Source organism: Muntiacus reevesi, chromosome 15 (assembly GCF_963930625.1).
Source record: "Muntiacus reevesi chromosome 15, mMunRee1.1, whole genome shotgun sequence".
Lineage (NCBI taxonomy): Eukaryota > Metazoa > Chordata > Mammalia > Artiodactyla > Cervidae > Muntiacus > Muntiacus reevesi.
In genome coordinates this window covers 63270547-63294722 of record NC_089263.1, presented here as the reverse complement: position 1 = coordinate 63294722, position 24176 = coordinate 63270547, and the positions used below count along the sequence as shown (strand labels likewise).

Sequence of the window (24176 nt, the reverse complement as noted above, 5' to 3'; positions counted from 1 at the left end):
TTGGCACCAACCTCCCCCAGAAGGCTCTCTGCCACCCATTCCCCGTGCAGTGCGCACCCCGAACTGTGCTCCCAGGCCTAGGCCACCTGCTACATGCCCTCTGCTCTGATGCCACGGGCCAGGCGTGCTGGCGGCAGCCAGGACTGAGGTCAGGGAGGATCTCCGTGTGGTCAATGAACTCCTCTCAAGCCCCACCCTGCAGCCCTTGTCACTCTCAGCAGATGACCTTGGAAACAGAAACCATCAAAGCAGACCTCTGACTTACCTGTCCTTGTGCTCTCATTGGCACCCATGCCCAACCCTATGCCACCCAAGAAGAAGGGTCCATGCTGGAGGCTGGGGCCTCCGCTCCACGCCTGCTGGCCATCCCTGAGGTCCCGAAGGTCCTGGCTCCACAGGTCTTTCCTGCATCAGTGTTTTGGCCCATCCCTGTCCTGCTCACATGAGCACACATGCACATGCACATGCAAGATGCAGCACCCTGCACACGGACACATGTGTACACACGTGTACACACAGCACAGACAGCCATGACCATGGTGCACACGTGTCCGTATGCGCACACACGCATGTATTCAATTTTCACTCTTTCATTCTTTTTTATTATTTTTTTTTGCCAAACCATGAGACTTGTGGGATCATGGTTCCCCTACTAGGGATGGGAACCGGGCTCACTGACTGAAAACGCCGAGTCTGAACCACTGGACTGCCAGGGAATTCCCATCTCTTGCATTCTTTAGCCCCGCTCACCTCCCGCACCTTTTCCTCTGCTCCTACATATCTTTCCCAGCCTTTCCCGCACTCTCCTGTCCACAGGCTTCTCCGGCTGCCCATGACCTTCTGGAAGGGGCACCATGACCTCCATGTAGCCAAACCCTCCTGACCCTCCGGTGGCCACCCCCTCCTCCACAGGTGCCTGGGCCCTCCGACCCCCGAGGGCCTCTCCCAGCTCCTGGCTCCGCCCGCCTCCTCTCCCTACCCCGAGTGCTACAAGTCAAGCCTGGCCTCCCAACCTTCCCTCCCGTGTCAGGCTTCCAGTACCTTCTCTCTGTCTATCACTGGCCAGGGCTTCTCCCTCCACTTCCCTTTGCCGCGAAGCCCCAAAGTGGCTGACAGGCGTCTTCAGGGACCCCACGGGCTCAGCCTGAGTGGGAGGCATTCTAGACTGTTCTCTCCCTCCCAAACCCAGCCTGGTTGGCCCGCATGCACACAATTCACTGCTTCTGCTTCTCCCCTGTGAGCTCCCTGCCGCTGACCCCAGCCACCCCTTCCCAGGCCGGTCAGCTACTGGGGCTTCTTCCCTCTGCCCCTGGGGCTGGCTCCCTGCAGCCAGAGGGGCCTGAGAAAAGACCCCCGGCCCCCGCCGGGCCCCCGCTCAGAGCCCTTGCTCCCCCAGTCCTCGCACTGACCCTTGGGTCCCTCTGGACCTGGGTGCACGCGGACACCTGCCGGCAGGTGAGACGAGCTCTCCCAGGAGAGAGGGGAGTGTGTCTCGGGTCGGTCCGAGTGGGAGCATGACAGGGTCAAAGGTCAAGGCCATATTTAGAAGGCCGTCTGCCCACCCTCAGATCCCCCCTTAGTCTGTGGAAATTGAGCCCTCTGTCCCGGCTTGCGCCCGCTCCCCACCCCCAGCCCCTTCACTCCCCAGCGAGCCCATCTGCCCTCTCGGGGAAGCTCCGTTCACAGCCCCGTCCGCAGCCCCAGAGGGCAGATCACACCTGCCCCCTCGGCCCCCCTGGATGGTTCGCAGCCGTCACAGCCCCACGGAGGCGCAGGGAGGGCGTTCACAGTAGCACCAGGGCCCCAAACCCGTGCTGGCGGCTCTACAGGCAGCTCTCGCCAGTAGAAGGTTCCTCCGCAGGGATGGCGCGGGACCCAGAGCAGCACGTACGCCAGAGGGCGAGTCCGAAAGTGACCTGGGAGAGAAGGGCAGCCTGTCGAGGCTGGGAGCTGACGGAGCCTACAGAGAGGGTTACACGGTCCGCCACCGCCGCGAGGAGTGCCAGCGCCGGGCTGGGCCGCCGGACGGGCACACCGGCCTTCAGATGCCCCCACAGGTTCGTTCCTAACCGGGATCACGGGTTCTCAGGCATTGAAAAGTTATTAATACTATTATTTATGCCTGAAATAATCCACCCTCTCCGCCTGCAGGTCCTCAGGACAAACCCCAGCTCCTCGTCCTGGCCTTCAAGGCCTTAGGTTTCCCTCCCACTGCCCCCGGCAACCGCCCTCGGCCCCGGTCCAGACCTTTGCCCCCAGTTTGAGTCCTGACCAGGAACACCTTTCCTCTGCCTCACCTGCTGTTTCTGGCTAAGTCCACTTCTAAGTAGTGGAGCAACGGGGCCAGATGTCGAGAGAGGCCTTCAGAAAGGCTCTTTCCCTTTGGGGAAGCCAGCAGCAAGCAGTGGGGAGGGCAAGTCAAAGCGGAGGGCCAAGAGGGCGGGGGGTGGAGAGACAGCTGCCCAGAGGCCAGCTGCACGGCAGGCACCTCCAGCCGCTGCCCCTTCGCCCTCGGTCCACTGGCAGCCGCGGAGACGGTGTGAGGTCTCACCTCCGGCCCTTGAGGAATAGACGGGCACTGGCAGCCGTGTGGCGCGCGTCTTGAACCACAGGGAGCTCACTTGGGACCCCACCCCATTCGACTGTCTCCCAGGGCCTGCGGGCTATGAAAGGCCAAACGTCAACCCCAGAATTTCCTTTTGCCTTGTCCCCTGTCAGAAACATCAGGAATGGGACAGCTGAGAGAAAATGCAGGAGGCTGAGACCTAAAGAGGGGGGACACATGAAAGGTGAAGTGGGGCAGAGGTGGAGCCTGGACTCCCAGCCCGGTGTCCCCTGGACCCCCAACCCTGGTCCATGACCATCTCTGTACATCTGGCGCTGCCCATGGCTGCCCAGGTGGCGCCAGTGGTAAAGAATCCACCTGTCAGTGCAGGAGATGCAAAAGACACAGGTTTGATCCCTGGGTTGGGAAGATCCCTTGGAGAGGGAAACAGCACCCCACTGCAGTATTCTTGCCTGAAAATTCCATAGACAGGAGAGCCTGGTGGGCTACGGTCCACGGGGCCGCAGAGAGTCAGACACGACTGAGCAGGCATGCACTATGCTGTTGATCATGGATCCCTGCACCGCCCCACCCCCGCCCCCAAGGTATGGTAGGGCCTGCAGGGCCTTGTTGCACTAAGGTCGGTGGCAGGATCTGGTGGGATCTTGGGCATATGTGTGCTACTTGTAGAAAGGCCGGTCGGCCAGGGCACTTTCAACCATAAATGTCTGAAGTAACACAAGTGTCCAGCTTCCCTTTTGTGTGTTCCTCACTTGAAGGACCGATGCTGAAGCCGAAGCTGTAAAACTTTGGTCACCTCATGGAAAGAGCCAACTCAATAGAAAAGACCCTGATGCTGGGAAAGATTGAAGGCAGGAGAAGGGGACGACAGAGGAAGAGATGGTTGGATGGCATCAGCGACTCGATGGACTTGAGTTTGAACAAGCTCCAGGAGATGGTGAAGGACAGGGAAGCCCAGAGGGCTGCAAAGAGTCGGACAAGACTGAGCAACTGGACAAAAGCAACATATGAAAGTCACCTCCCTGTGAGACCCGATTTCATGGTTGGTCAATCAGGGGTCATAATTCCCACCGCCACTGGCGGTGAAAATGAAATGAAATCAAGCATGTTTAGCACAGCGATTGGTGCAACTAGGCACTGATAAGTGATTGTCTGCATCCGGTTCACCATCCATTCCCTGGGAAAGTCAGCCTGGAGCAGGGGCTCCAGATGCCCGGACCCTTAGGGGTCACAGCGCCTTCTCCCTGCCCCCTCCACGTGCGGTCCCGGGAAAACAGTCCCGGAGGTCAACCCCAAGGTCACAGAGGGTCCGTGCAAAGGGGACGTGGAAGGCGTCTCGTGGGGTGCCGAGGACAGTCACGCTCGGCGGAGCCCGGGCGCCTGAGTGCGAGCGCAGACTCGCTGAGCGGAGGCACCGCAGGCCGGGGGGCCCTGCCGGCGTGGGTGGCCCCCCCGCCGGGAGCCCGGAGCCCTTCTCCGCCGGAGACTCGGGTTTCCGGGAGCCCCGCCCCGCTCGCTCCCATCGCGGCCCCGCCCCCCGTGCGCCCGCAAGTTTCTCCCAACTTTTCCGCGGGTCCCACCGGGCGCCCCGCCCGCCGCCCGGTGACGTAACAATGGTGCAGCGCGGTGGCCAATAGGCGGCGGCGGAGGCCGGCGGCGCGGACCAATGGCGGCGGCGGGCGGCCCAGCGGTCCTGCCCGGCCGGGGCCGCACTGCGCCGCCCGCCGCCCGCCCGCCGCCGGCGCCGGCACCGCCGCCCAGCGATCCGGCAGCGGCGACTCAGAGCGCGGCTGCGGCGGGCGCGGGCGGCGGCGGCAGCCTCCCGTCCGTCCGTCCGTCCTGGGAGCTTCGCCTGCGCACCGGCCCGCTGGGAGACCGCGCGCTCACGCCCGCAGCGGGGGCGGGGACGCCAGGCTCGCGGCCCCTCCAGCCCCCAAGGTGAGTCCCCCTTCCTCGGCCCGCTCGGCGTGCGGCTCCCGCCCCGGGCGCGACCCCCTGGCCGCCCCCACCTCCATCCTCCCTGGACACACGCGCACGCAGGTGCAGCCCTCGCTGCGCCGGCCACCGGCCGGCAGATACTCTGGCCTCGACCCCCGCGACCCGAGGTCCAGCAGTGCGGCCGGTGGGGGCCGGGGCGGAACTGGCGGGCGGCCCTGGGCGCGAGGCCTTGCCCTCGGTGGCCCAGCCCCCACCCCCCATTCACCGAGCCGCGACCGTGACTCGCTGCCCGGTGACGTGAGGCCGGCCCAACTTTACGTAACCCGCCCGGCGCCCAGTGTCCACACAGGGTACACCCGGGGCGCGGAGGGCCCGGCGTGGGGCGCCGCTCTCCAGTCACGGTGCCCCCTTAAAGGGCGCTGTGGCTCCAGCTCCCTCCCGCCCCCTGCCCGTCTCTGTAACTTAGTTACCGGGTGTGTGTGGACTCAGCCTACCCGCTGACCCAGGGCCCTTGTGACCCAAGGGCTTACCCTTGACAAATGCGGTGGGGAGCTGGGGCCAGGGGTTGGAAGTCAGGGCTCAGGTTGGTGCAGGGGGCTCCGGGGACAAGGTTAGGGCTCAAGCTGGATTCCCGGTGGGTTGGCGGTTCCCCCCACTTTTGGAATGAGTCCGAAATACGACATAGGAGATCTTGGGTCCAGGCCTGGCTCTGCCATGACTTGCCGGCTGACCTTGGACAAGTTTGTCCCTTGCTGGAAAGTGGGATGGCAAGCCCTGCTTCGTCCAGCCTCTGGGAAGACCAAGGGAGCCAGCAGACCTGGGGCGGGGTCTGCAGGCCCTGAAGAGTGTACACACCGGTCTCTGGGTTGATTTCATTCCCCTGCCTCCTCGCGGGAGCTGGGGGCGGGGACGGCGCGGAAACACCATGTTTGGGTGGAAGGCTGGAGGCCCCGCTCCCTGCTGTGGCTCCCAGCCTGCCTTCACTCTTTCTTACAGATGAGGAAGCTGAAACTCAGAGGACAGTGATACACCCACCTGCACGGAACTTGGTCATTGCGGTGCACTAACCAGGTAGGTCTGAGTCTGGAGCTCTGCCTCTGGGCAGGGTCCCCTAGCTGCAGGCAGGGGTCAGATGCCGGGGTCAAGGTTAGATGGAGTTGGGGAGAGGGAGTTAGGGCTACTGAAAGGATTTGGTTCAGCTGGAGATGTGAGATACGCCCCCTCCCCGACCTGGCTTTTTCCTTGATTGGGGTTGGGTGCAGCTGCCACAGGTGGGAGCGCAGGTGGGAGCGGGTGTGAGGTTTCAGTGTGGTCCAGACGATGGTAGGTAGGGGCTGTGAGGGCAGGGGAAGAGGGTCCTTAGCAGAGGTACCAGAGAAGGAGACGAGTCCCAGGGCGGGCCACCCGCTGCCGCTAGATCCGGGATGTGGTAGGCGGTTCGGGGAGAGAAGCGAGCTGTTGAGGAGTAGCCGGGAGGGCCGGTCAGAGGCTGGGGGTGGGGGGGCAGCTACGACAGAGGCCCAGCCAGCTGGGGGGGCTCCGACGGACACCCCCGTCTCCCTCCTGAATCCTCGACTGTCACTGGACTCCCTTCTGCTCGCAGGTGGTCGGCCCCCGGGGGCCCATGCCGTGAGGTGAGGACGCCCAGCCAGCATGCCGTGGGACGCGCGACTGCCGGGGGGCGGCGCGGAAGGCGGGCCCGAGGGCGCGGGGGCGGCGCGCTCCAGGGCGCAGAAGCAGTGCCGCAAGTCGTCGTTCGCCTTCTACCAGGCCGTGCGCGACCTGCTGCCCGTCTGGCTGCTGGAGGACATGCGCGCCAGCGAGGCCTTCCACTGGGACGAGCGCGGCCGCGCCGCCGCCTACTCGCCGTCCGAGGCGCTTCTCTACGCGCTCGTGCACGACCACCGGGCGTACGCGCACTACCTGCTGGCCACCTTCCCGCGGCGCGCGCTCGCGCCTCCCAGCGCCGGATTCCGCTGCTGCGCGGCGCCGGGGCCGCACGTGGCGCTGGCGGTGCGCTACAACCGCGTGGGCGTCCTGCGCCGCATCCTGCGCACCGTGCGTGACTTTCCGGCCGAGGAGCGCGCGCGCCTGCTTGACCGGCGCGGCTGCAGCCGCGTGGAGGGCGGCGGCACGGCGCTGCACGTGGCCTGCGAGCTGGTGCGCCCCGAGTGTCTCTTCCTGCTGCTTGGCCATGGCGCCTCGCCGGGCCTCCGTGACGGCGGCGGCCTGACGCCGCTCGAGCTGCTGCTGCGCCAGCTGGGCCGCGACGCCGGGGCCGCCACCTCCGCGGCCTCCGGGGCTCCCGCACCGCCGCCCGGGGAGCCGCGCCAGCGCCGCCTGCTGCTGCTCGATCTGCTGGCGCTGTACACGCCCGCGGACGCCGCCGGCCCGGCCCGCCGCGAGTTGCTGGGCGACCGGCCGCGCTGGCGGCGGCTGCTGGGTGAGGAGAAGTTCCAGTGGCTGGCGGGCCTCGCGCCGCCCTCGCTCTTCGCGCGCGCCATGCAGGTGCTGGTCACTGCCATCTCGCCCGGCCGCTTCCCTGAAGCCCTGGACGAGCTGCCGCTGCCGCCCTTCCTGCAGCCGCTGGACCTCACGGGCAAGGGCTAGACCGAGGGGGCGCCCCGGGCCCTGGACTTTCGGAGCATACAATTTTTAAGAGCGTTGTACGTGGCACTTTACATATAATTGTTTCTGGACGGCACAACCTCTGTTTTCGTTTGTCTGCGTGCTCTGGGGGGCCAGGCCAGGATGGGCAGGCGAGCCGTGAGCTGCGGGGCTTCCGGATGCGGCCGGGCTCAGCTCCCCACCTCTGTGCGTGCGTGGAGCAGGGCTGCGAGGTCAGGCGACTTCCGAGAGCCGGGCCCTGTCCTCAGCTCCCTGCCCAGACCTGGGAACCGGCGCCCCACCTTGATTTAGAGCCTCCGGGAAAGTGTCCCAGAGGGAGAGACAGCTGGGCGGAGGAGGGGTTGGGCAGGTGCTGGGGGCCAGCTTGTGCAAAGGCCTGGAGCCGGAGAGAACCGCCGTGTGGGCGCTGGCCAGAGGGGCCTTGTCCCTGTGGGCCCGGGCTCGGGTCCTGAGAGCTGAGGACGGAGGAGTGCCCGCGCGCCGGGTGGTGGGGGCAGGACCCAGGCCGCGCCTCCTGTTGCTCCCCACCCCACACTGGCCACCGCTGCTCCTTGGGTGTCGATGGAGCGCTTCCCACGCACACAGGCCTAAGGCCTGGACTCGCCCTCTTGTCCCCTCCTCTCCTCTGGCAGCTGGTGCCAGGGCCCCTGCTTCTCACCTCTGCTCTTGTGGATGCTTGGGCCCCGGGCCCCCAGCTCCAGCTTCTCCTCACCCAGGGTTAGATGAGCCTTTCTCCAGGCCTGCCTGCTCACCCTGGGCATGGGCTCCCCAGCCCCAGCCCCCGGTGTTCGATGGCACCTGTGGGTTCTGGCAGCATCCTGTGGGCAGGTGCTTCTGCCTCAGCCGGTAGAGCTGGTTCCTGCGGGAAGGGTTTGAAGATGGAGACCTGTTGACAGACGTTACCCTGACCCTTAAGGACCAAGGGAAAGCAGCGACACGCCCAGAGGAGAATAGGGATCAGGGGTGACGGCCAGGTCGTGCCTGGGAGTTCTGCAGGGCGGTGAAATTCAACCCGTGCCGGCCAGGGCCACGATGTGCTGCCGGGAGCAGAGGGCCGAGGAGCTCCCCAATGAACTCTGCCTGCCCACCTGGCCCCCGGCATCCCTGAGGGGAGCCTGGCTGGGGGCGGGAGAGGCTTGGAAGGTGGCGGCAGTGCCAGGGTGGTGGCTGCGGGAGGGAAGGGGAGGGATGGGAGCGCCCTGGTTCTGGTCTGTATCTGGCACATCCCTGCCTTGGGCCTCGGTGTCCCTGACTGCCCTCAGGGGTTTTGGAGCATCTCCAAGCTCCCTAAAAGGATGCTCCTGGGAGCTGTAGGGTGGGCAGGGGCACAGCCCTGTGGGGGCGGGGCAGTGGAGGGCGGTGGGGCCCAGTGCCGACCCTAGATTCCGGGTGGGGGTGAGGGCTTCTCCCTTCCCACTGTGTGTCCGGCCCAGTTAAACAGCCTTTTTGAACCTTGACACTTAGCGGGCAGTGGATACTAACATTTCTTCCACCTTAAAATGTGGGGCATCTGGAGCCCTGGGGTATGAAGGCCGGGGCTGTGTTGTTGGGGAAGGCGCTCCTTGGAGGAGACGGCAAGTGCAGACCACGTGCTGTGACTCCTGGGGGCTGGGCTCGGGAGGTGCTGGGGACTCGGGGTGCCCTCGTGCCCTGGAGCTTCCGCCTGGAGAGAGCCCGGGCACCTGCAGGGTGTGCAGACTTCCCCTCGTGTCTCCCTGCTTCCGGCTCTGTCCTCTCTGGGGTGAGCCCTCCTGGCTCGAGGCCCAGGGCTGGGCCCTCATTCACTTCCCCGCAAGACGTACAGCTGCCCTGTTGGTGACAAACTCCTTTGAGCTCCTTGGACTGAGGATGGGGTGGTTCAGGGTTGGGGGCTCCCTGGTGGGGACCCCACAGAATCCATCGTCCAGTGAGCAGGAGGTGGCCCCTGGGAGACTCCTCGTGTGCAGGGCAGGGTCCGGGCAGGAGCTGTGGGCACCAGGGCGGGGGTGGGGGGGCCAGCCAGAGCCCAGCTTCGTAGCATGGGGGGTGGAGGGCGCCTTGGGGGGTGGGGGGCAGTGGGGGTGTCCTCTCTGTGGCTAGTCCAGTCAGGGAGCCGCGGGGAGGCCGAGGACACCCTGCGGTGGCAGAGCGGGGCCTGGGGCCACCTGGCTCAGGGCGCCCTGGTGTCAGCAGAGAACCCGGAGCCCAGCGCGGGGTGGAGATGCCTCGGGGTTATCTGGCTGCTGCCGCTGGCCAGCGCGTAGGTGGCCAGGCCCCGTGCTCGTCTTATCGCTCCCCGGGGCCCTCCAGCGCCAGCAGGGTCCCCTCCCCAGCCCCATCGCCACTGCCGCCCTGGCGATGAGCTCTGGGGGCCTGGAGGGGCCAGCGGCAGCCGGGAGACGCGGTCCTCTGCTGTTGGCAGGTGGCCCTGGTGGCTTCTCATGGGCAACGGCTCTGCCTGGAGCAAGGCCCACGTCTCTGGGGCAGAGTTCCTCTGCTTCCTTCATTCCATGGACCTTGTCTAAGGAAAGCTGGCATCGGCCAGATTGCCTCCAGCATGCCCACCCCTGGGCCTGGTGAAGTCCCAACCAGGAGAGCTCTGGGGCCAGAATCTGGGCACCCCAGATGCGTGTCGGGGAGGTGCTGCGACTTGTTCCTGGAGCCTGGAAGGGACACACGGCCCCGAACTGCGCCCCCATTCGGCGGTGGTGACACAACCCCGCACTGGGGCCTTGCTTTGCCGCCTCGTGTGCTGACTTCTCCCATCACTACCTCGATTTCCCCACTGATTTCCTTTCCTCCCGATTTCTTCAACCTTCAAATATTCTGAGAGCAGCTTTCCCCAGTCCTGTTCAGAACAAGGATGCCTCCTGAAAGGCAAATGTGGAGGCGTGCTTGGGGAAGGCGGTGGAGAACCAGCTTCTGCTCCAGGAGACCCGAGTGGATGCGGGGACTGGTTTTGTCCCACTCTGTTTTAAAATTGAGGCATGACTGACATATAATAAATGCAGACTTCAGTTGTGTGGTTTGAGGAGTTAGGTCCGCTGTCAGTGCAAGTGTAACCACCCCAATCAAGAGAGAGGTGAAGAGATTTCCATCTTCAGTGGGTTTTTTTGGCCGTGGCTTGGGGGTATCTTAGTCCCCACCCCAGGGATGGAACCTGTGCCCTGGCAGTGGAAGCTTGGAGTCCTGGACCCTAACCACTGGACTGCCAGGGGATTCCTATATCCTAAGTGATTTTTTAAAAAATGAATTTCTGCTTATAAATGCAGGCTCATGGTAGAACACTCAGACTGTGCCGGAAAACCCAGGGCAGGATGGATCAGAGCCCTGACCGTGCAGCTCCCCCCAAGTACAAGGGCCGCCTGCCTGCGGCCCCCCACCGCCCAGGCGACCACTGCGCACATTTTGGTGTATTCTAGTTTTTTCTATGCACTTATATACATATGCTAAAAATTTTTTCTATGCTTATTTCTTACATACAGATTTGACATCAGATCAAATTGAGTATTTAAAAACTTAACTGTAGAATAAGCATTTCCATATGTTGTAAAACATTGTGTAAGACAGCCTCTGGTGTTTATTTTGTGATTATTTAATTCAACTAGTGTTGGTATGATAAGGAGTTGAAGTTAGAGAGGACTGAGTCTTTAAAATGTAAATTTTATTTATTTTTGGAATAAATTATACATTTACATGGCTCAAATTCAAAAGATACAAAAAGGTACACACTCCAGGCGGCCACCAGCCACCGAGGCCAGCTGTGTGTGTCTGCCCCTCCCGTGTCCCCTGGGGTTACTATGGAAGGTTGCAAGCCCACCAGAAGTTAGAAGAGAGCAACGCGGACACGTGTGTTATCTTACTCTCTGTGTATGAAGTCCTACAAAACCACATTCTCCTTACCATGCCCAAGAGATTTAGCTTGATACGGTAAAACGGCCTAAGAGACTGCTCAGCAGATTTCCTCCAGGGGCACACGCGGTTTCTAACAGCTGCATATGCTGTTTCTGAGAGGGATGTTCCCAAGTGTCTGCTGCTGTCAGTCAGCTGTTTTAGTGTTTCACAATTTCTACGATGCCGCAGCTGCAGCCTGACTTAGGGCTTGTTCTCGGGGACAGGTTTCTGGAAGTAGGGGTCTACGGGTGTGAGGGTTGTAAGGCTGCTGCCGGGCTCTTGGCCTTTCCGGGGGGCCGAGCCGGGGTGCCGCCGGCTCCGCGTGCGCCCTGGGGGATCGGAAGGCAGTGTCCTTTCGCCTCCGTTCACAGGGGTCTCAGGTGTTCCTCCGATTTGCTGCAATTGTTTCCCCTTTTAGTTTTATGTTTTTTTTTTTTTTTAATGTATAGGATTGTTATAATTTGAGGAAATCAATTGAGGAAATAATATACTATTTTCCTCTGACTTTTCCCACCACTTTGGAGTTTAGAAAGCACTTGCCATCCAGAAGTCAGTTACCGTCCTTTGCCCCCTGGTTTTAAGATCCTCTCGTCCACTTCGTATCTGCTTCACCCAAGCGGTTAGGCTGAGGTCCACGCCAACTCGCAGTCGCCTACCCCCCCTCCATCTGGCTAACGGCCCGTGGTCCCTGCCGGGCTGCCCGACGTCACCACCGGCCCACCCACAGCCTGCTTCATTCGGGGCCGTCACCGCTCAGCACCGCTCACCTGTTTCTTCCCAGCAAGGCCTGGAGCCCACGGAGCTGGGTCCAATCCCAGCGCGCGCTGTGCCACCTCCAGCAACGTCCCCTCGCCGGGTCTCACCGGAGCCCCAGTGAGCTGGGAGACCCTCAGAGCATGCCTGTGGGCACAAACGTTATTTTATGGAGTCTTCTCTGCCTCCCCCAACAAAAAAGAATCCCAGTGGGGAGTTTGACAAATGGAGAGAAACCCATAGATGCCTTTGGAGAGGACTGATGTCTGCACTGTCTGTGGCTTGCCCTCAGGAATGTCGGCCACACCTTCCCGGTCAAGCTCCATGGAAGTCTTCCATAAAGCCTGGCCGGCTCTTGACTGAGTGACGTGTCTTGCTCAGGTGGTTTCCTGGCACGCAGCCGTCCTGCTGTGTCATGAACACGATCTTCTCCCACCTGCTGGTTTCCACCAGGGCACTTCTGGTATCTGCTTTTGGGTCGCGGGTGGAGATTCAGGCCCGTGGTCTTGCCCTCAGAGCCTGCCCCCAGGGGCGCCTCTGGAGTGACACCGCGCAGGGCCGCCCCCGGGCACACCCTCCTGGCGGGGGCTGGGCCGGGAACACCAGCAGGTTCTCGGAGGCACCGCGGGAACAGCCTGCACGAGCGCCACTCAGCGCGGCTTCTCCCTTCAGACGTCAGACTGGACGAGGCGGGGAGAGGCGAGTTTATTGCACTGTCTCAAAGCACGACTGAAAAACCAGAAACTGTACAAAGCACTGAAGCTACAAGTCACTGGGAGCATCGATCCGGACGGGGGTCTCACTGCACTGAAGCCCCGCAGGGTCAGCAGAGCTCTGCCGAGCGGGGAGAGGAGCTGGGCAAGGCACAGCGGGCGCGGCAGAGGGGCTCCGCTGTCCGCACGCGTGAGGGGCTCTGTCGGGGTGAGGGGCGAGGTGCGGGCGGGCACTGCGGCTTCTCGTCTTCAGGTAGACCTGGGAAAGCTCTGTCCTCCTGGCTGGCTGGGTCCTGTCACAGAGCCTATCTTATCGCTTTTCACCTGTGGCCCAGGGGCTCTCGGACACGCCTGCCTAGTAGAAAACAGGCATCGAGTAACAGGGCCCCGCGCCAAGGGCAGGCTAAAAAAAGCAGCTCGGCCGGAGTCGGGCCAGGGCGGCCGCGGAGGGGGGGCGGCGACGCGCGTGGGCCCCTCGGGCCGAGGCCCCGGGCTGAAGTCTGGGATGGCCCACGCAGCAGCGGACCACGCAGGCACCAGCTGCGGCCCTGTGAGGGCGCCCACCCTCCCGAGGTGGATGCCCGCAGACAGGCTGGCACTGCTGGGAGCCGGCGGCAGGTCCCGGGGCTGCCCTGCCCGGGGAGGACACGCAGCGGAGAACAGCGTGGGCTCAGGAGAGACCACGAGAAGGGGCGCGAGGCCTTCCGCTGGGTCCAGAAAATACATTTCAAACTTGCAAGATCAGATTTCAGATGAGGTATCTCATGTAGGTTTGTAATACAACAAACAGAAAGGCCATCATTAGTAGGCTCGCCCTCTGAGGGTGCTCGGGTTTCTGCGATGCCCCCGGCAGCGGGCTGAGTGTCACTGAGACGTCCCTACCTCTCAGCGGCGCTGGGCCCCACGGCCGCCCGCGCCTGGGGTTCCCCGCACACCTCGGGTCCGTTCGCCCACCGGCCTTTATTGTTCCGGCCGCGCTGTGTCTGCGGGGGCGGGCCTGGCCCCAAGGCGGGGTGCGAGCGTGCGTGCGTGCGCTGCGTGCCCCTGTCCTGGCACAGCTGGCTTCCCACCCGGCGGGTCCGCGCGGAACGTGTGCCGGGAACCGCGTCTCAGAATAGAGGCGAGGGCCCCGGCGGGGGCGCGCTCGGGAGCCGGCAGCGCTGACCCGGGCTCGGGGCAGCTAGTGCTGAGGCGGCGGCTATGGCGCACGGCAGGGACTGCAGGACATGCAACTGCAGCCGCCGCCAGCCCCAGCCGGGACGGCCTCCGCGGGAGTCCAGAGGCCCGCTGCTGCCGCGACGGCTCGGACCCTCGGCCGAGGCTCTGGGTTCTGGGACGAGACTCAGACGAACACGGATGAAAACAAGAGTGGGCCCTCCGACCTGGCTAGACGTGTCTGATGGGGGCTGCGAGGCGTGTCCAGGGCGAGTGACTCAGAAGCCGGCTGTGTCCCCGCTCGGGGCGCCGCGTCCGCCCTCCCGGGAGCACCTTCAGATGACCTCCCACTCGTCCTCCAGGTCCTCGGGGTGGGGGGTGGCGGCGTGGCTGCCCTGGGCGCCGTGCGAGTGGCTGAACGTCCTCGTCAGCCGCTGGAGGAGGTAGCCGGGCGGGCCCACTGCCCACAGCTCGTCCGATGAGGTCACTGCAGGGACGAGAGCCGGCCACACGCCTGTTACTCCCCAGCCGGGGCTCCGCCTCCGCAGGCACTGCCTAGGGGTGGCCCCGGGCACCCCTCAACCTGCGCCGGCGCCTCCTCAGCCTTCCAGCGGGCGGAAGGCTCCTCTTCCTGGGAGACCCTGGCAGAGGCGGCGCTGGGCGCCCGTCAGGCGTGACCCTGGGATGGGCCTTGCTTGGGAGAACCAGCCTAGTGGGAGCACCCCGAGGCCCCCGCGCCACCCGCGGCGCGCGGCGCCCGGCACCTGCCTGTGACGCACGCCACGTTCCCCGGGATCTTCTTCCAGTAGTCCCCGGCCGGGTTCTTCTCGCTGACGCCGTACCGGCGGGCGAGGTCCCCGTTGGGGCAGCGGGCCCACACGGTCCTGGCGCTCAGGGCCAGCTGGCAGGCCTGCAGCCCTGCAGGCAAACGGGGTGCGCGTCTGTCCTCAGACCCCGGGTGCAGAAGGGATGGACCGACCCTCCCCGAGAGCCTGCGTCGTCCCCCCCCACACCCCGGCACAGGGCGGGAGCCCCGGGAAAGGATGCCGTCGGCAGGGAAGATGCGGCTGTGAGCATCGGACCAGAGGCCCTGGCGGTCAGGAAACGACCGTCCTGCAATGAACCCCAGGGATCGGGAGGCAGTGCTCTGCTGGTGGGGTTCCCACCCTGGGAGGATGGGCGCAGACGCCTGCTGTTGGCGGTCTGACAAGTCCTGTGTGGCTGCTGCCTGCCCGGCACCGCTACCTGGCACGTGCTCCCAGTCGGTCCCCACTGGCATCTCCTCGGTGATCCCAGCTCGGACATGCACGTTCCACCTGCTGTCCAGGGCCCACAGCGTCTGGTCGTCGGGGCTGCAGTGGACGCTGACCAAAGTGACCCCGGCGGGCTGGAAGTAGGGAAGGAGGTGGGGGCATGAGGCTACAGGGGGGATAGGATCCCCCCAGCCCGCAGCAGCCTGGCACGGTGGGAGCAGTGGGCACAGGGGCAGCCCTGCGGGGACAGAGGTGCCCAGCAGACCCAGACTGAGGGACGTCCCCCCAAACACAGAGCCTGGCTCTCCAGCGGCCGTCTGTCCTGCGCCCAGCGGTGGGCCGGGTGATGAGAAGGGAGGGGTGCCGGGAGAAGACGCGTGGGGTCTGGGGCGTGGGGTGTGCTGCATTCAGGCGGCAACACGGTGGGGGCCACCGGGGAGGGAGGTGGCGGGGGTCTGGCCTCTGAGGGCGCTCACAGGGTCATGCTTGGCGAGAGGGCACATGGCCCCGTGCGGGCGTGACTGTGGGTGAGTCTATCAGAGTTTACCAGTACCTGCCTGAAAGCTTGCTTTTTTTTTTTTTTGGCTGCACCGTGCTGCATACGGAACTTCCCTGACCAGGGATCGAACCTGCGGCCTCTGCAGTGGAAGCGCGGGGTCTTAACCACTGGGTCAGCAGGGAAGTCTGCTGCCTCTAAGTTTTCTTTTGGTCTAAAGATTTCAAAACTAAAGCTTAATCTTAGATAAAAGTCACCAAAAAATGCACTTGCTGTCGAGTGTGTTGGGACAGAGGGCCCCTGGGGAGGAGGACTTGTCCGGGAGGAGGAGTACCCTGTCCGGGAACTTGATCTAAGGGGGACTGAGGCGGGGTGTGGGAGGGGGGCCTCCTCATTCATGCCCCAAGCCCCTCTCTTCTGCCACTTGTCAGGCAGACGGGGCTGGGCCAGCCGTACGGAACGGCCAAGAGCATCGCAGGACACTAGCTGGCAGGTGGGGCAGCCAGAGACCCTGCTCAGCACACCCCATCCCACAGAGGGTGGGGCTCAGGGAGGGGATGCTCACGCTCAAAGCAGGCCTGAGTGGAGACGGTGGGGCTGCGTCCTCACAGTGCTCTGACAGTACCAGGGCCACCGACGCGCCCTGGGGACCCCGAGCCGGCTGGGGGGGCACGTGCCGACCACGGCCCGCAGCACTCTGTCCATGAGGTGCGATCAGAACTCCCGGGCTGGGAGCTGAGGCGCCCCCTAAACTCTCTCAATTCAGGTCAGCAGGAAAAGGGTCCCTGCCTTCCCGCGTCAGCCGGGGCCGTGAGCTCCTCGGGTCTGCGCTCAGCCCTGGAACCCCGTCTGTCACTTCTTGGACCAAAAGAACACAACGTCAATGTCGAGGAGGCAGGGCTAAGCCTGGTCTGGAGGGGCGGGCAGTCCTGGCTCCTCCTCTCAGAGCGGGCGTGAGGTCTGCGGTGTGGGCGTCCCGAGGAGGGAGAGAAGGATGCATGGCCCGCAAGGCCCCGCTGCGCTGAGGCAGAAGGAGCCGTCCACGCTGCACTCTGCCCACACCCCAGGCCCAGCCTCCTGAGAGGTAACTGCTGTCAACTGCGGTCGGAGGACACCGACTTTCGGGGCCGTGTGTTGTGGATGAGCAGAACATGGAGAGACAGACTGGAAGGCTGTGCTGGGGTGGGGGGACTGAGAAAGGGAGGGGGCGAGGGCCTCCTGCCCACGTGGGAGGAGGGCGGGGAGGAGGGAGGAGGGCAGGGAGGAGGGGGGAGGGGGGAGGGGGACACCCCCCACCCCCCACCCCCCACCCCTCTGCTCTCCGTCCTCAGGCTCCCCGACCCCCTGGACTGCTCTGAGCTAATGCAGGCCCCCTTGGCCCCTGCCCCGCTGCCCGTCAGCAGCCCCCCCAGGGCACTGTGGGCCCAGAGCACAGGTGTGGGACTGGGCCCCCGCCACCTGGAGAGCCAGGCGGACAGTCCTCAGCAGCGTGCCCCATCTCCATGGCCTGCCCCTCGCCCACGGGGTCGGCTGGAGCCCACCCTCCTCAAGTGCCTCCCCACCAAGCTCCCTTCCTGTGTCTTCAATCTCCCATTAAAGTGACCAACCCAGACAGCGTATTAAAAAGCAGAGACATCACTTCGCCAACGAACGTCCCTCTAGTCAAAGCTTTGGTTTTTCCAGTAGTCCTGTACGGATGTGAGAGTTGGACCATAAAGCAGGCTGGGCATTTAAGAATTGATGCTTTCAAACTGTGGTGCTGGACAAGACTTTTTTTTCCCCCTTAAATGAAAACCATTACTCCAGGTGTCGCAAACCGTTTACAACACTTAGGGAAAACCATTTAGTCTGCTTGTCTAAGGACATAGTGGGGGTGGTGGCTGCTCCCTGCACCCTGGTCACCACACAGGGGGTCCCTTCCAGAATCTGTGGGTCCCCCATGGCTTCCCCCCTGGCCTCTGGCCTCGGTCAGTTGGTTGATCACGGGGCCCAGAACAAGAAGGGCGGTGAGCTGGGTCCTGGGCGCCCGCGGGCCGATAGGAGAAGCCCAGCAGCGCGCCCGCCGTCACTGGTGCCCGTCTCTCTTCCCAGCACTTTAAATCCTCCTGCGGCACCTTGCCCAGAACAGATGGTGACGGCGTACTGTGGCCGTAGGCCCGCCTCTCTCTTGGAGGTTCTGGGTGGGCCTCTGCGTGCTCAGAGCAGGCTTCCGTGGCGTCTCCTTCCGAGGGCACCCGGTCCTCCCCCATGGCCTCTGTTGACACCTGCGAGCTGGGCCTCCGCTTTTCCCTGGTTTATCAAGGCGGGAGTCTGCAGGGTGAGGGGACGCGTCACAGGTGCTTCTCCCGGTCTCTGCTGGTCCCGAATGCCTCCGTGCAGCCCTCCACCTGGTACTGGTACATGTCCTGTGCTCCGCCGGGATCTGGAAGGCGGGGCGTGCCCCTCCGGGATGCGGGTGTCCAGCGGGTGACCGGAGGGGAAGGCCCGCCTGCAGAAGGAGCAAGCGTGTCTGTGCGGAGTGTGGTAGTGGCGCTCATGGTCTTCCAGGGCGTCAAGCACCTGGCAGCAGCCAGCCGTCCACAGGTGAACCAGCACGCTGGGCCTCTTGGGCTCCCCAGCCGCCTGCGTGAACACATCCTGGAGGTAGAGGTGCCCCTGCATCCCTGTTCTCAAAGAGCTCGTGCTCCCGTGGGAAATGGAAGGAGCGTGGTCCCGGCCAGGGGGTCCCGCTGCAGGCCCCCCGCCAGGCGGGCAGGCTGCACCTGCATCGCCCTGCGTGCCAGCAGCACCACAGCCTATATTGGCCACTGTCCGCGAACCGGCCGAGGCAGGGTTGGAGAAGACTCTTGACAGTCCCTTGGACAGCAAAGAGGTCAAACCAGTCCACCCTAAAGGAAATCAGTCCTCAATATTCATTGGAAGGACTGATGCTGAAGCTGAAGCTCCAATACTTTGGCCACCTGATGTGAAGAGCCAACTCATTTGAAAAGACCCTGATGCTGAGAAAGACTGAAGGCAGGAGGGGAAGGGGTCGACAGGATGAGATGGCTGGATGGCATCACCGACTTAATGGACATGAGTTTGAGCAAGCTCCAGGAGATGGTGATGGACAGGGAAGCCTGGCGTGCTGCAATCCATGGGGTTGCCGAGAGTTGGACATGGCTTAACAACTAAACAAAAGTGTCTTCAACGAACACCCCTCCACCCTACCTGCACGACACAACCAGAATGCCCAGTGAGGCATCGCAAAGGCCGTCTCTCTGGGTGGCTGGTGTGAGCAGCCTGTTGAGAACCAGAATGTGGACAGCCTCTCCAGGGCTCTGAGATTGGAGGTATTAGAGGTTTGGAAACACATCCGAGGGCAGATGGCAAGAAACAAGACGTGATGATAAGAAGGCCTCCCAGCTGAATGGAGGACTCAGCGCAGGTCTGACGGGCACACCGCCCCGGCCTCCATGAGAAGAGGGGTTAAGCTGGAGGCAGCAGTGAGCAGACAGACGCCTGCCCAGCGAGAGTCCGTGAAGGATAGCCACCCTCGGCCACCTGCCCCGAGAGCTCCCGAACACGGCCCGGCAGAGGTTGCTTCACAAAAGTCACTGGAACAAGTTTCAATCATCTGACTCCCGTGGTCAAACAGGGCCAGAGTGCCGAGAGGGGCTGAACAGGAGGTGGCTGTGAAAACTGCTCTCCCATGAGCTGGCCATCTCAAACTGGGAGGCTTGCTCCTGCCGAACCCCAGACCCTCCCGAGGAAGATGAGTAAGACCACGAGTCCCGGGAACTCGTGTGCGGACTTTGTGAAACTGGCACCCTTCTGGGCTGGGGGTCAGACCTTCCACATCAGACTTTGGGGCTGGAGCCCAAGAGGGACCTCTCACACAAGCTCTCCAGGCGATGTGGGCTGTAGCCTTCTGTAAAACACTGCTCTGCTCTATGGTGCAGAAGCAGGCAAGGCAATACCACTCACAGCCATCTACAGGTCTAAATGCTATCCCTATCAAAAACCCCAGCGAGGGTTCGCAGAGAAAGGAAAAGCTGATCCTAAAATTCACATGCAATTGCAAGGGACCCTGAACAGCCAAAACAATCTCAGAGAAGAACACAGTTGGGGATTTCCCTGGTAGTCCAGGCAAGAATCTGCCTAGCAGTGCAGGGGATGGAGATTCGATCCCTGGTTGGGGAACTAGGATCCCACAGGGTGTGGAGCACCTAAGCCCGTGTGCCAGAGCTACTGAGCCCGATGCGGCAACTAGAGTCTGTGAGCCTCAACGCAAGATCTTGTGTGATGCAACAAAGACCCGGTGCAGCCAAATAAATAAAGTTAAGTATTAAGAAAAGAATACGCTTGGAATTTCAAAACTACTCTAAAACCACAGTGATTAAACTGTCATACCGACATAAGGACAAACATGTAAATCAATGGAACGGTATTGAGAATTCAGAAATCCATATAGTCAAGTGATTTTTGGCAAGGCTGCCAAGATAATTCAATAAAAAGAGCGGTCTTCAACAAATGGTACTGGGACAAGTGGAGAGCAGACACATAAAAGAACGAGGTTGGATCCTTACTTCACACCGTATATAAAAATAACCTGAAATGGATCAAAGATCAACATAAGAGCTAAATCTCATAATGGTTTCTTAGATAGGCACCAATAACAAAAAAGATAAACTGAACTTCCTCAACATTAAAAACTTCTGAAAAAAAAAAAAAAAAAAACTTCTGTACATCAAAGAACACCGTAAAGAAAGAAAAAACCAACAGATAGGAGAATATACTTCCAAATCATATACCTGATAAGGGTCTAGTATCCAGAATAAAGAACTCTTAAAATTCAACAACAAAAATAAAACCCAACAATAAAAAGACAAACAACTGAATTTTTAAAAGAGCAAAGGACGTGAGTGGACTTTTCTTCAAAGATGCACAGATGGCCAACAAAGACATGAAAAGGGGCTGAGCGTCATCAGTCACCAGGGACGGAGACCACGATGAGGTTCCACTTCACACTCAGAATGGCTAAAAAAGTGTTAGTAAGGATGCGGGGAAACACGAACCCTCATATATGCTGCTGGGGAGGTAAAACGGTGCAGCTGCCGTCGAAGACACTTTGGCAGTTCCTCCAAAGGCCAAACACAGAATTCCCCCGGGACCCAGAAATCCCGCTCCTAGACAGACACCCCAAGAACTGGAGCAGATGTTCAAGCAGGTACCCCAGTGTTCACAGCAACATTCCTGACAATAGCCCGAAGTGGAGACAACGCCCACGCCCACCAGGTGATGAGCAGGGGCAGAGCGTGGCCTCACCCAAGACGGAAGGGCCCTCGGCAACAGAAGCGGAGGCGGTACTGACCGACACCACACGGATGACCTTGAGAACAGGGCGCTCGGTGCGAGAGGCCGATCGCGAAGCCACGTGTTGCATGGCTCCTTTAACAGACACACCCAGGAGCGGGAAATCCACACGGAGACAGGCACGGGCGTGCTCGTCAGGGGCCGGGGGGCGGGAGGACTTCACTCGGCACAGGGCATCCCTCTGGGACGATGAAGCCGTCCCGGTAAGATGCAGTGACAGAAATTACACAGTGCTGTGAACGTGCCAAATGTCACAGATGGTAAGTCTTACATATGTGTATTTTACCACACTTTAAAAAAAAATAAGAAGCAGACAGGCCTCGGTTGTAGCCACGTACTATCGTTATGCAGAATGTCATCAGCTGCGGGGACTGGGCGCAGGTGCACGGGGTCTCTGATTTCTCACAGAGGCCTGTGAACCTGCAATTACTGCAATAAAGATTTCAATGAGGAAAGGCAACAGGCAGCCCTAAATTTTGGTTTATTCATATTCAAAACCACAAAAATGAAAAAAGAGAAAAGAAGGATGCTGTTTTATAAAATGGGGTAAATAAGGAATTTAAGATTTAAAAATAATTTGGAAATGCTAAAAGAAAAAAAAAAGAAACCCATGTATAATCTTGGTGTGCTTCCAAAGACTGCGACAGAATGTGTGTGTGTGTACATGTGTGAGTATTGTGTGGGTGTGAGCCTGCTCCTTAGTTTTAGGTGCCCTTTAAAGAGCAGCTGCAGGGCGGGTGATGGGGGGCCACACCCGCTTTCTGGAAGCACCCAGATTACAGCCACCAACACGCTCTGCTGTTTACAAATCAAAGGGGCTGCTCACGCCCGTCAACACATCAAGCTGCTGTCCCGTGTTCTCAAAAGATAAACACTCATCACTAATAATTACCAACAAGAAACACCACATTTCATTTACACCGAGTCATCCGTGTTACAGGATAAGCCATTACCCTTTATTCCCTAGAATTCACTTTACATACTGAGATCCTGACTAGACCTGACGCTGAGGCTAAGGGGTGAAGTTCTCAGTGACAGACTGTTCCCAAACCAGGACTCCAAAGGTCCTGCCGCTGTGCGCCCCGGCTTGGGGCCCGGGGCGACTGCTCTCAGGTGACGGGATTCATATTAATTGCCAAGTGCCAAGAAGATACTCCTGAGCCTCGATAACATGTACTAGAAGTGTGACAGATTCTGTGTTCACTGGCATCCAGTTACATACAATACTTGTCGGCCTGACTCCGAGTTTCTCATCTAATAGATGTCCCAAGAATTTGGACTACAGCTGGTAAGTTAGTTGTGGTAAGACCACACACTCTGAAGATATACAGACAGCCAAAAATCACGCGAAAAGATACTCAGCACCACTAATTATGAGAGAAATGCAAACAAAACTACAGTGAGATACCACGTCATACCTGTCAGAATGGCCATCGTCAAAAACCTACAAAAACAAATGCTGGGGAAAGTGTGGCGAGAAAGGAACCCTCCCACACTGTTAGTGGAAAGGTAAATTGGTGCAGGCACTGTGGAGAACAGTGTGGAGGTTCCTTAAAAAGAACTAAAACTGGAGCTACAGTATGACCCACCGGTCCCACTCCTAGGCACATGCCTGGAGAAAACCACAGTGTGAAAGGATGCAGGCACGCCAAGGCTCCCCGCGGCCCTGTTTACAATAGCCAGGACTCGGAAGCAACCTAAATGTCCGCTGACGAAGGAATGGGTCAGGATGTGGTGCGTACACACAATGGGGTACTACTCACCATAAAAAAGAACAAAACAATGCCTTTTGCAGCAACGTAAATGGATCTAGAGATTGTCATACTGAGTGAAGGGAGTCAGACACAAACAAATTTCCTATGGTACTGCTTACGCATGGGATCTAAAAAAGGGGGTACAGATGAACTTAGTTACAAAACAGAAGTACAGTCACAGATGTAGAGAACAAATTTATAGTTGCCGAGGGCATAAGGCAGGGAGGGATACATGGGTGGTCGGGACTGACCCATACACACTGCTATATATAAAACAGGTAACTAACAAGAACTTCTGCTCAGTACTCTGTAATGGCCTATATAGGAAAAGAATCTTAAAAAAAGTGCATATGTGTGTGACTGATTCACTTTTCCGCACACCTGAAACCAACACAACACGGTAAATCGGCCACACGCTGATGGACATTAAAGAACAAAGGCAGACCACGCACCCGCAGGAGAAGTGATCCTGGTGACGAAAGCCAACACAGACAGGGAGCTGACGGCCCTGGGCGCCTGCCTCTCCGCCGGTGGCACCGGAAGCAGGGAGAGCACTCACCCACAGGTCCTCCACCCTGCGCTCTGTCATCTTCACCGGCGTGAGCCTGCCAGCTCGGGGCCTGGCGCTGTGGCCTGCCGGCCTCCACCCCACCCGGCTGTGTGGCTGGCTGGCACCACAGGCTGCGGCCCCTGCCACCTGCAGGTCACCCCCGCCCCGCGCCCTCCCGGGGCAGCAGCCCCTTCTGGCCCCACGGCTGGCCAGGCCCCACGGCTCTGGCTCCCAGCAAACAGGACTCCTGGAGGGGACGCTGCCCCGTCTACCAGCCCGAGGGGACCCGTCCAGGCCCACCCCACAAGGCCTGCCCCAAGGGCCCCCCACACTCACTCCCCTCAAGGCTGGGTGGACTCAGAATCCATCGTGCTTTCTCCATTTCCACAGCCCACAGGGCCCCACACGTGGCCAGTGGCACAGAGCCTCTGCACGAGAAACCCCCACGTAAGTGGCGTCTGGGGGACAGTAGGGCTTGGAACCCCGGGAGGAGAGGGGCGTCAGCACCGCCTCTCTAGAACACTGGCTGCTCTGAGTCAAGGGCTCACCAAAACCAGCTTGGGGCTGAAAGGGCTCTAGGAGACCGGTTACACCCAACTCCCTCTCGTTCTGGGTGAGAAAAAGGACAAAACTCAGACTGAGAAGTGAGGGTCCTGTCCATGGCCAGAGTCGAGGCTAGAAATGAGGTGTCCAGGGCTCAGACCGGAGAGCTCCAAACTTCTGGCAGACTGGGCCTTTATCCCAAGGAATGAATACACACGTGTGCATACACACGCTTCCCTCGGTCAGATTTTGAGTGTCCGTGCGTGCTCAGCCGCTTCAGTCGTGTCCGACTCTTTGCCACGCCATGGACTCTGTAGCCTGCCAGCTCCTCCATCCATGGGATTCTCCAGGCAAGAATATTGGAGTGGGTGGCCATGACCGCCTTCAGGGGATCTTCCTGACCCAAGGATCGAACCTGTATCTCTTACATCTGCACTGGCAGGTGGGTTCTTTACCACTAGCACCACCTGGGAAGCCCAGAAAGGTGAATAAATCCAGGCTTAAAGAAAAAAGTAAAAAATTCTGCAGCCAGAGTAAATGTTTACCTAGACAAATCACTCTGGTAGGGATTTCATGTGACCTTGGATAAAGTTCACGTG

General features: G+C 60.8%; 2 protein-coding genes across 10 annotated transcripts in view; one reads left to right on the top strand and one right to left on the bottom strand.

Annotated features, from left to right (window-relative positions):
• The first annotated feature begins 4262 nt into the window (after positions 1–4262).
• Positions 4263–7328, top strand: ANKRD9 (ankyrin repeat domain 9). Of its 4 annotated transcripts, none has more exons than XM_065906936.1 (4): positions 4263–4504; positions 5501–5575; positions 6108–6138; positions 6275–7328. In XM_065906936.1, exon 4 carries the CDS (start codon positions 6314–6316, stop codon positions 7112–7114), a length of 801 nt encoding a protein of 266 aa, XP_065763008.1. In that variant the 5' UTR covers positions 4263–4504; positions 5501–5575; positions 6108–6138; positions 6275–6313; the 3' UTR covers positions 7115–7328. The 4 variants fall into 4 exon arrangements, with proteins under 4 accessions (XP_065763008.1, XP_065763006.1, XP_065763009.1 ...); XM_065906937.1 differs by lacking the exon at positions 4263–4504 and adding an exon at positions 4826–5087; XM_065906934.1 differs by having other exon boundaries at positions 4265–4504; positions 6108–7328.
• Positions 7329–7441: 113 nt separating this feature from the next.
• Positions 7442–24176, bottom strand: part of TECPR2 (tectonin beta-propeller repeat containing 2) — a 102874-nt gene continuing 86139 nt past the window's right edge. For 4 of the 6 annotated variants that reach the window (XM_065906929.1, XM_065906932.1, XM_065906930.1 and 1 more), the window contains 3 exons: positions 14872–15013; positions 14395–14544; positions 10372–14113 (listed from right to left, as the gene is read on the bottom strand). In XM_065906929.1, coding sequence (XP_065763001.1) covers positions 13962–14113; positions 14395–14544; positions 14872–15013 — 444 coding nt within the window. In that variant the 3' untranslated portion in view covers positions 10372–13961. Of the gene's footprint in view, positions 7992–10371; positions 14114–14394; positions 14545–14871; positions 15014–16991; positions 17864–24176 lie in introns of those variants that run through there. The other 2 variants (XR_010659200.1, XM_065906931.1) reach the window with 2 other exon arrangements.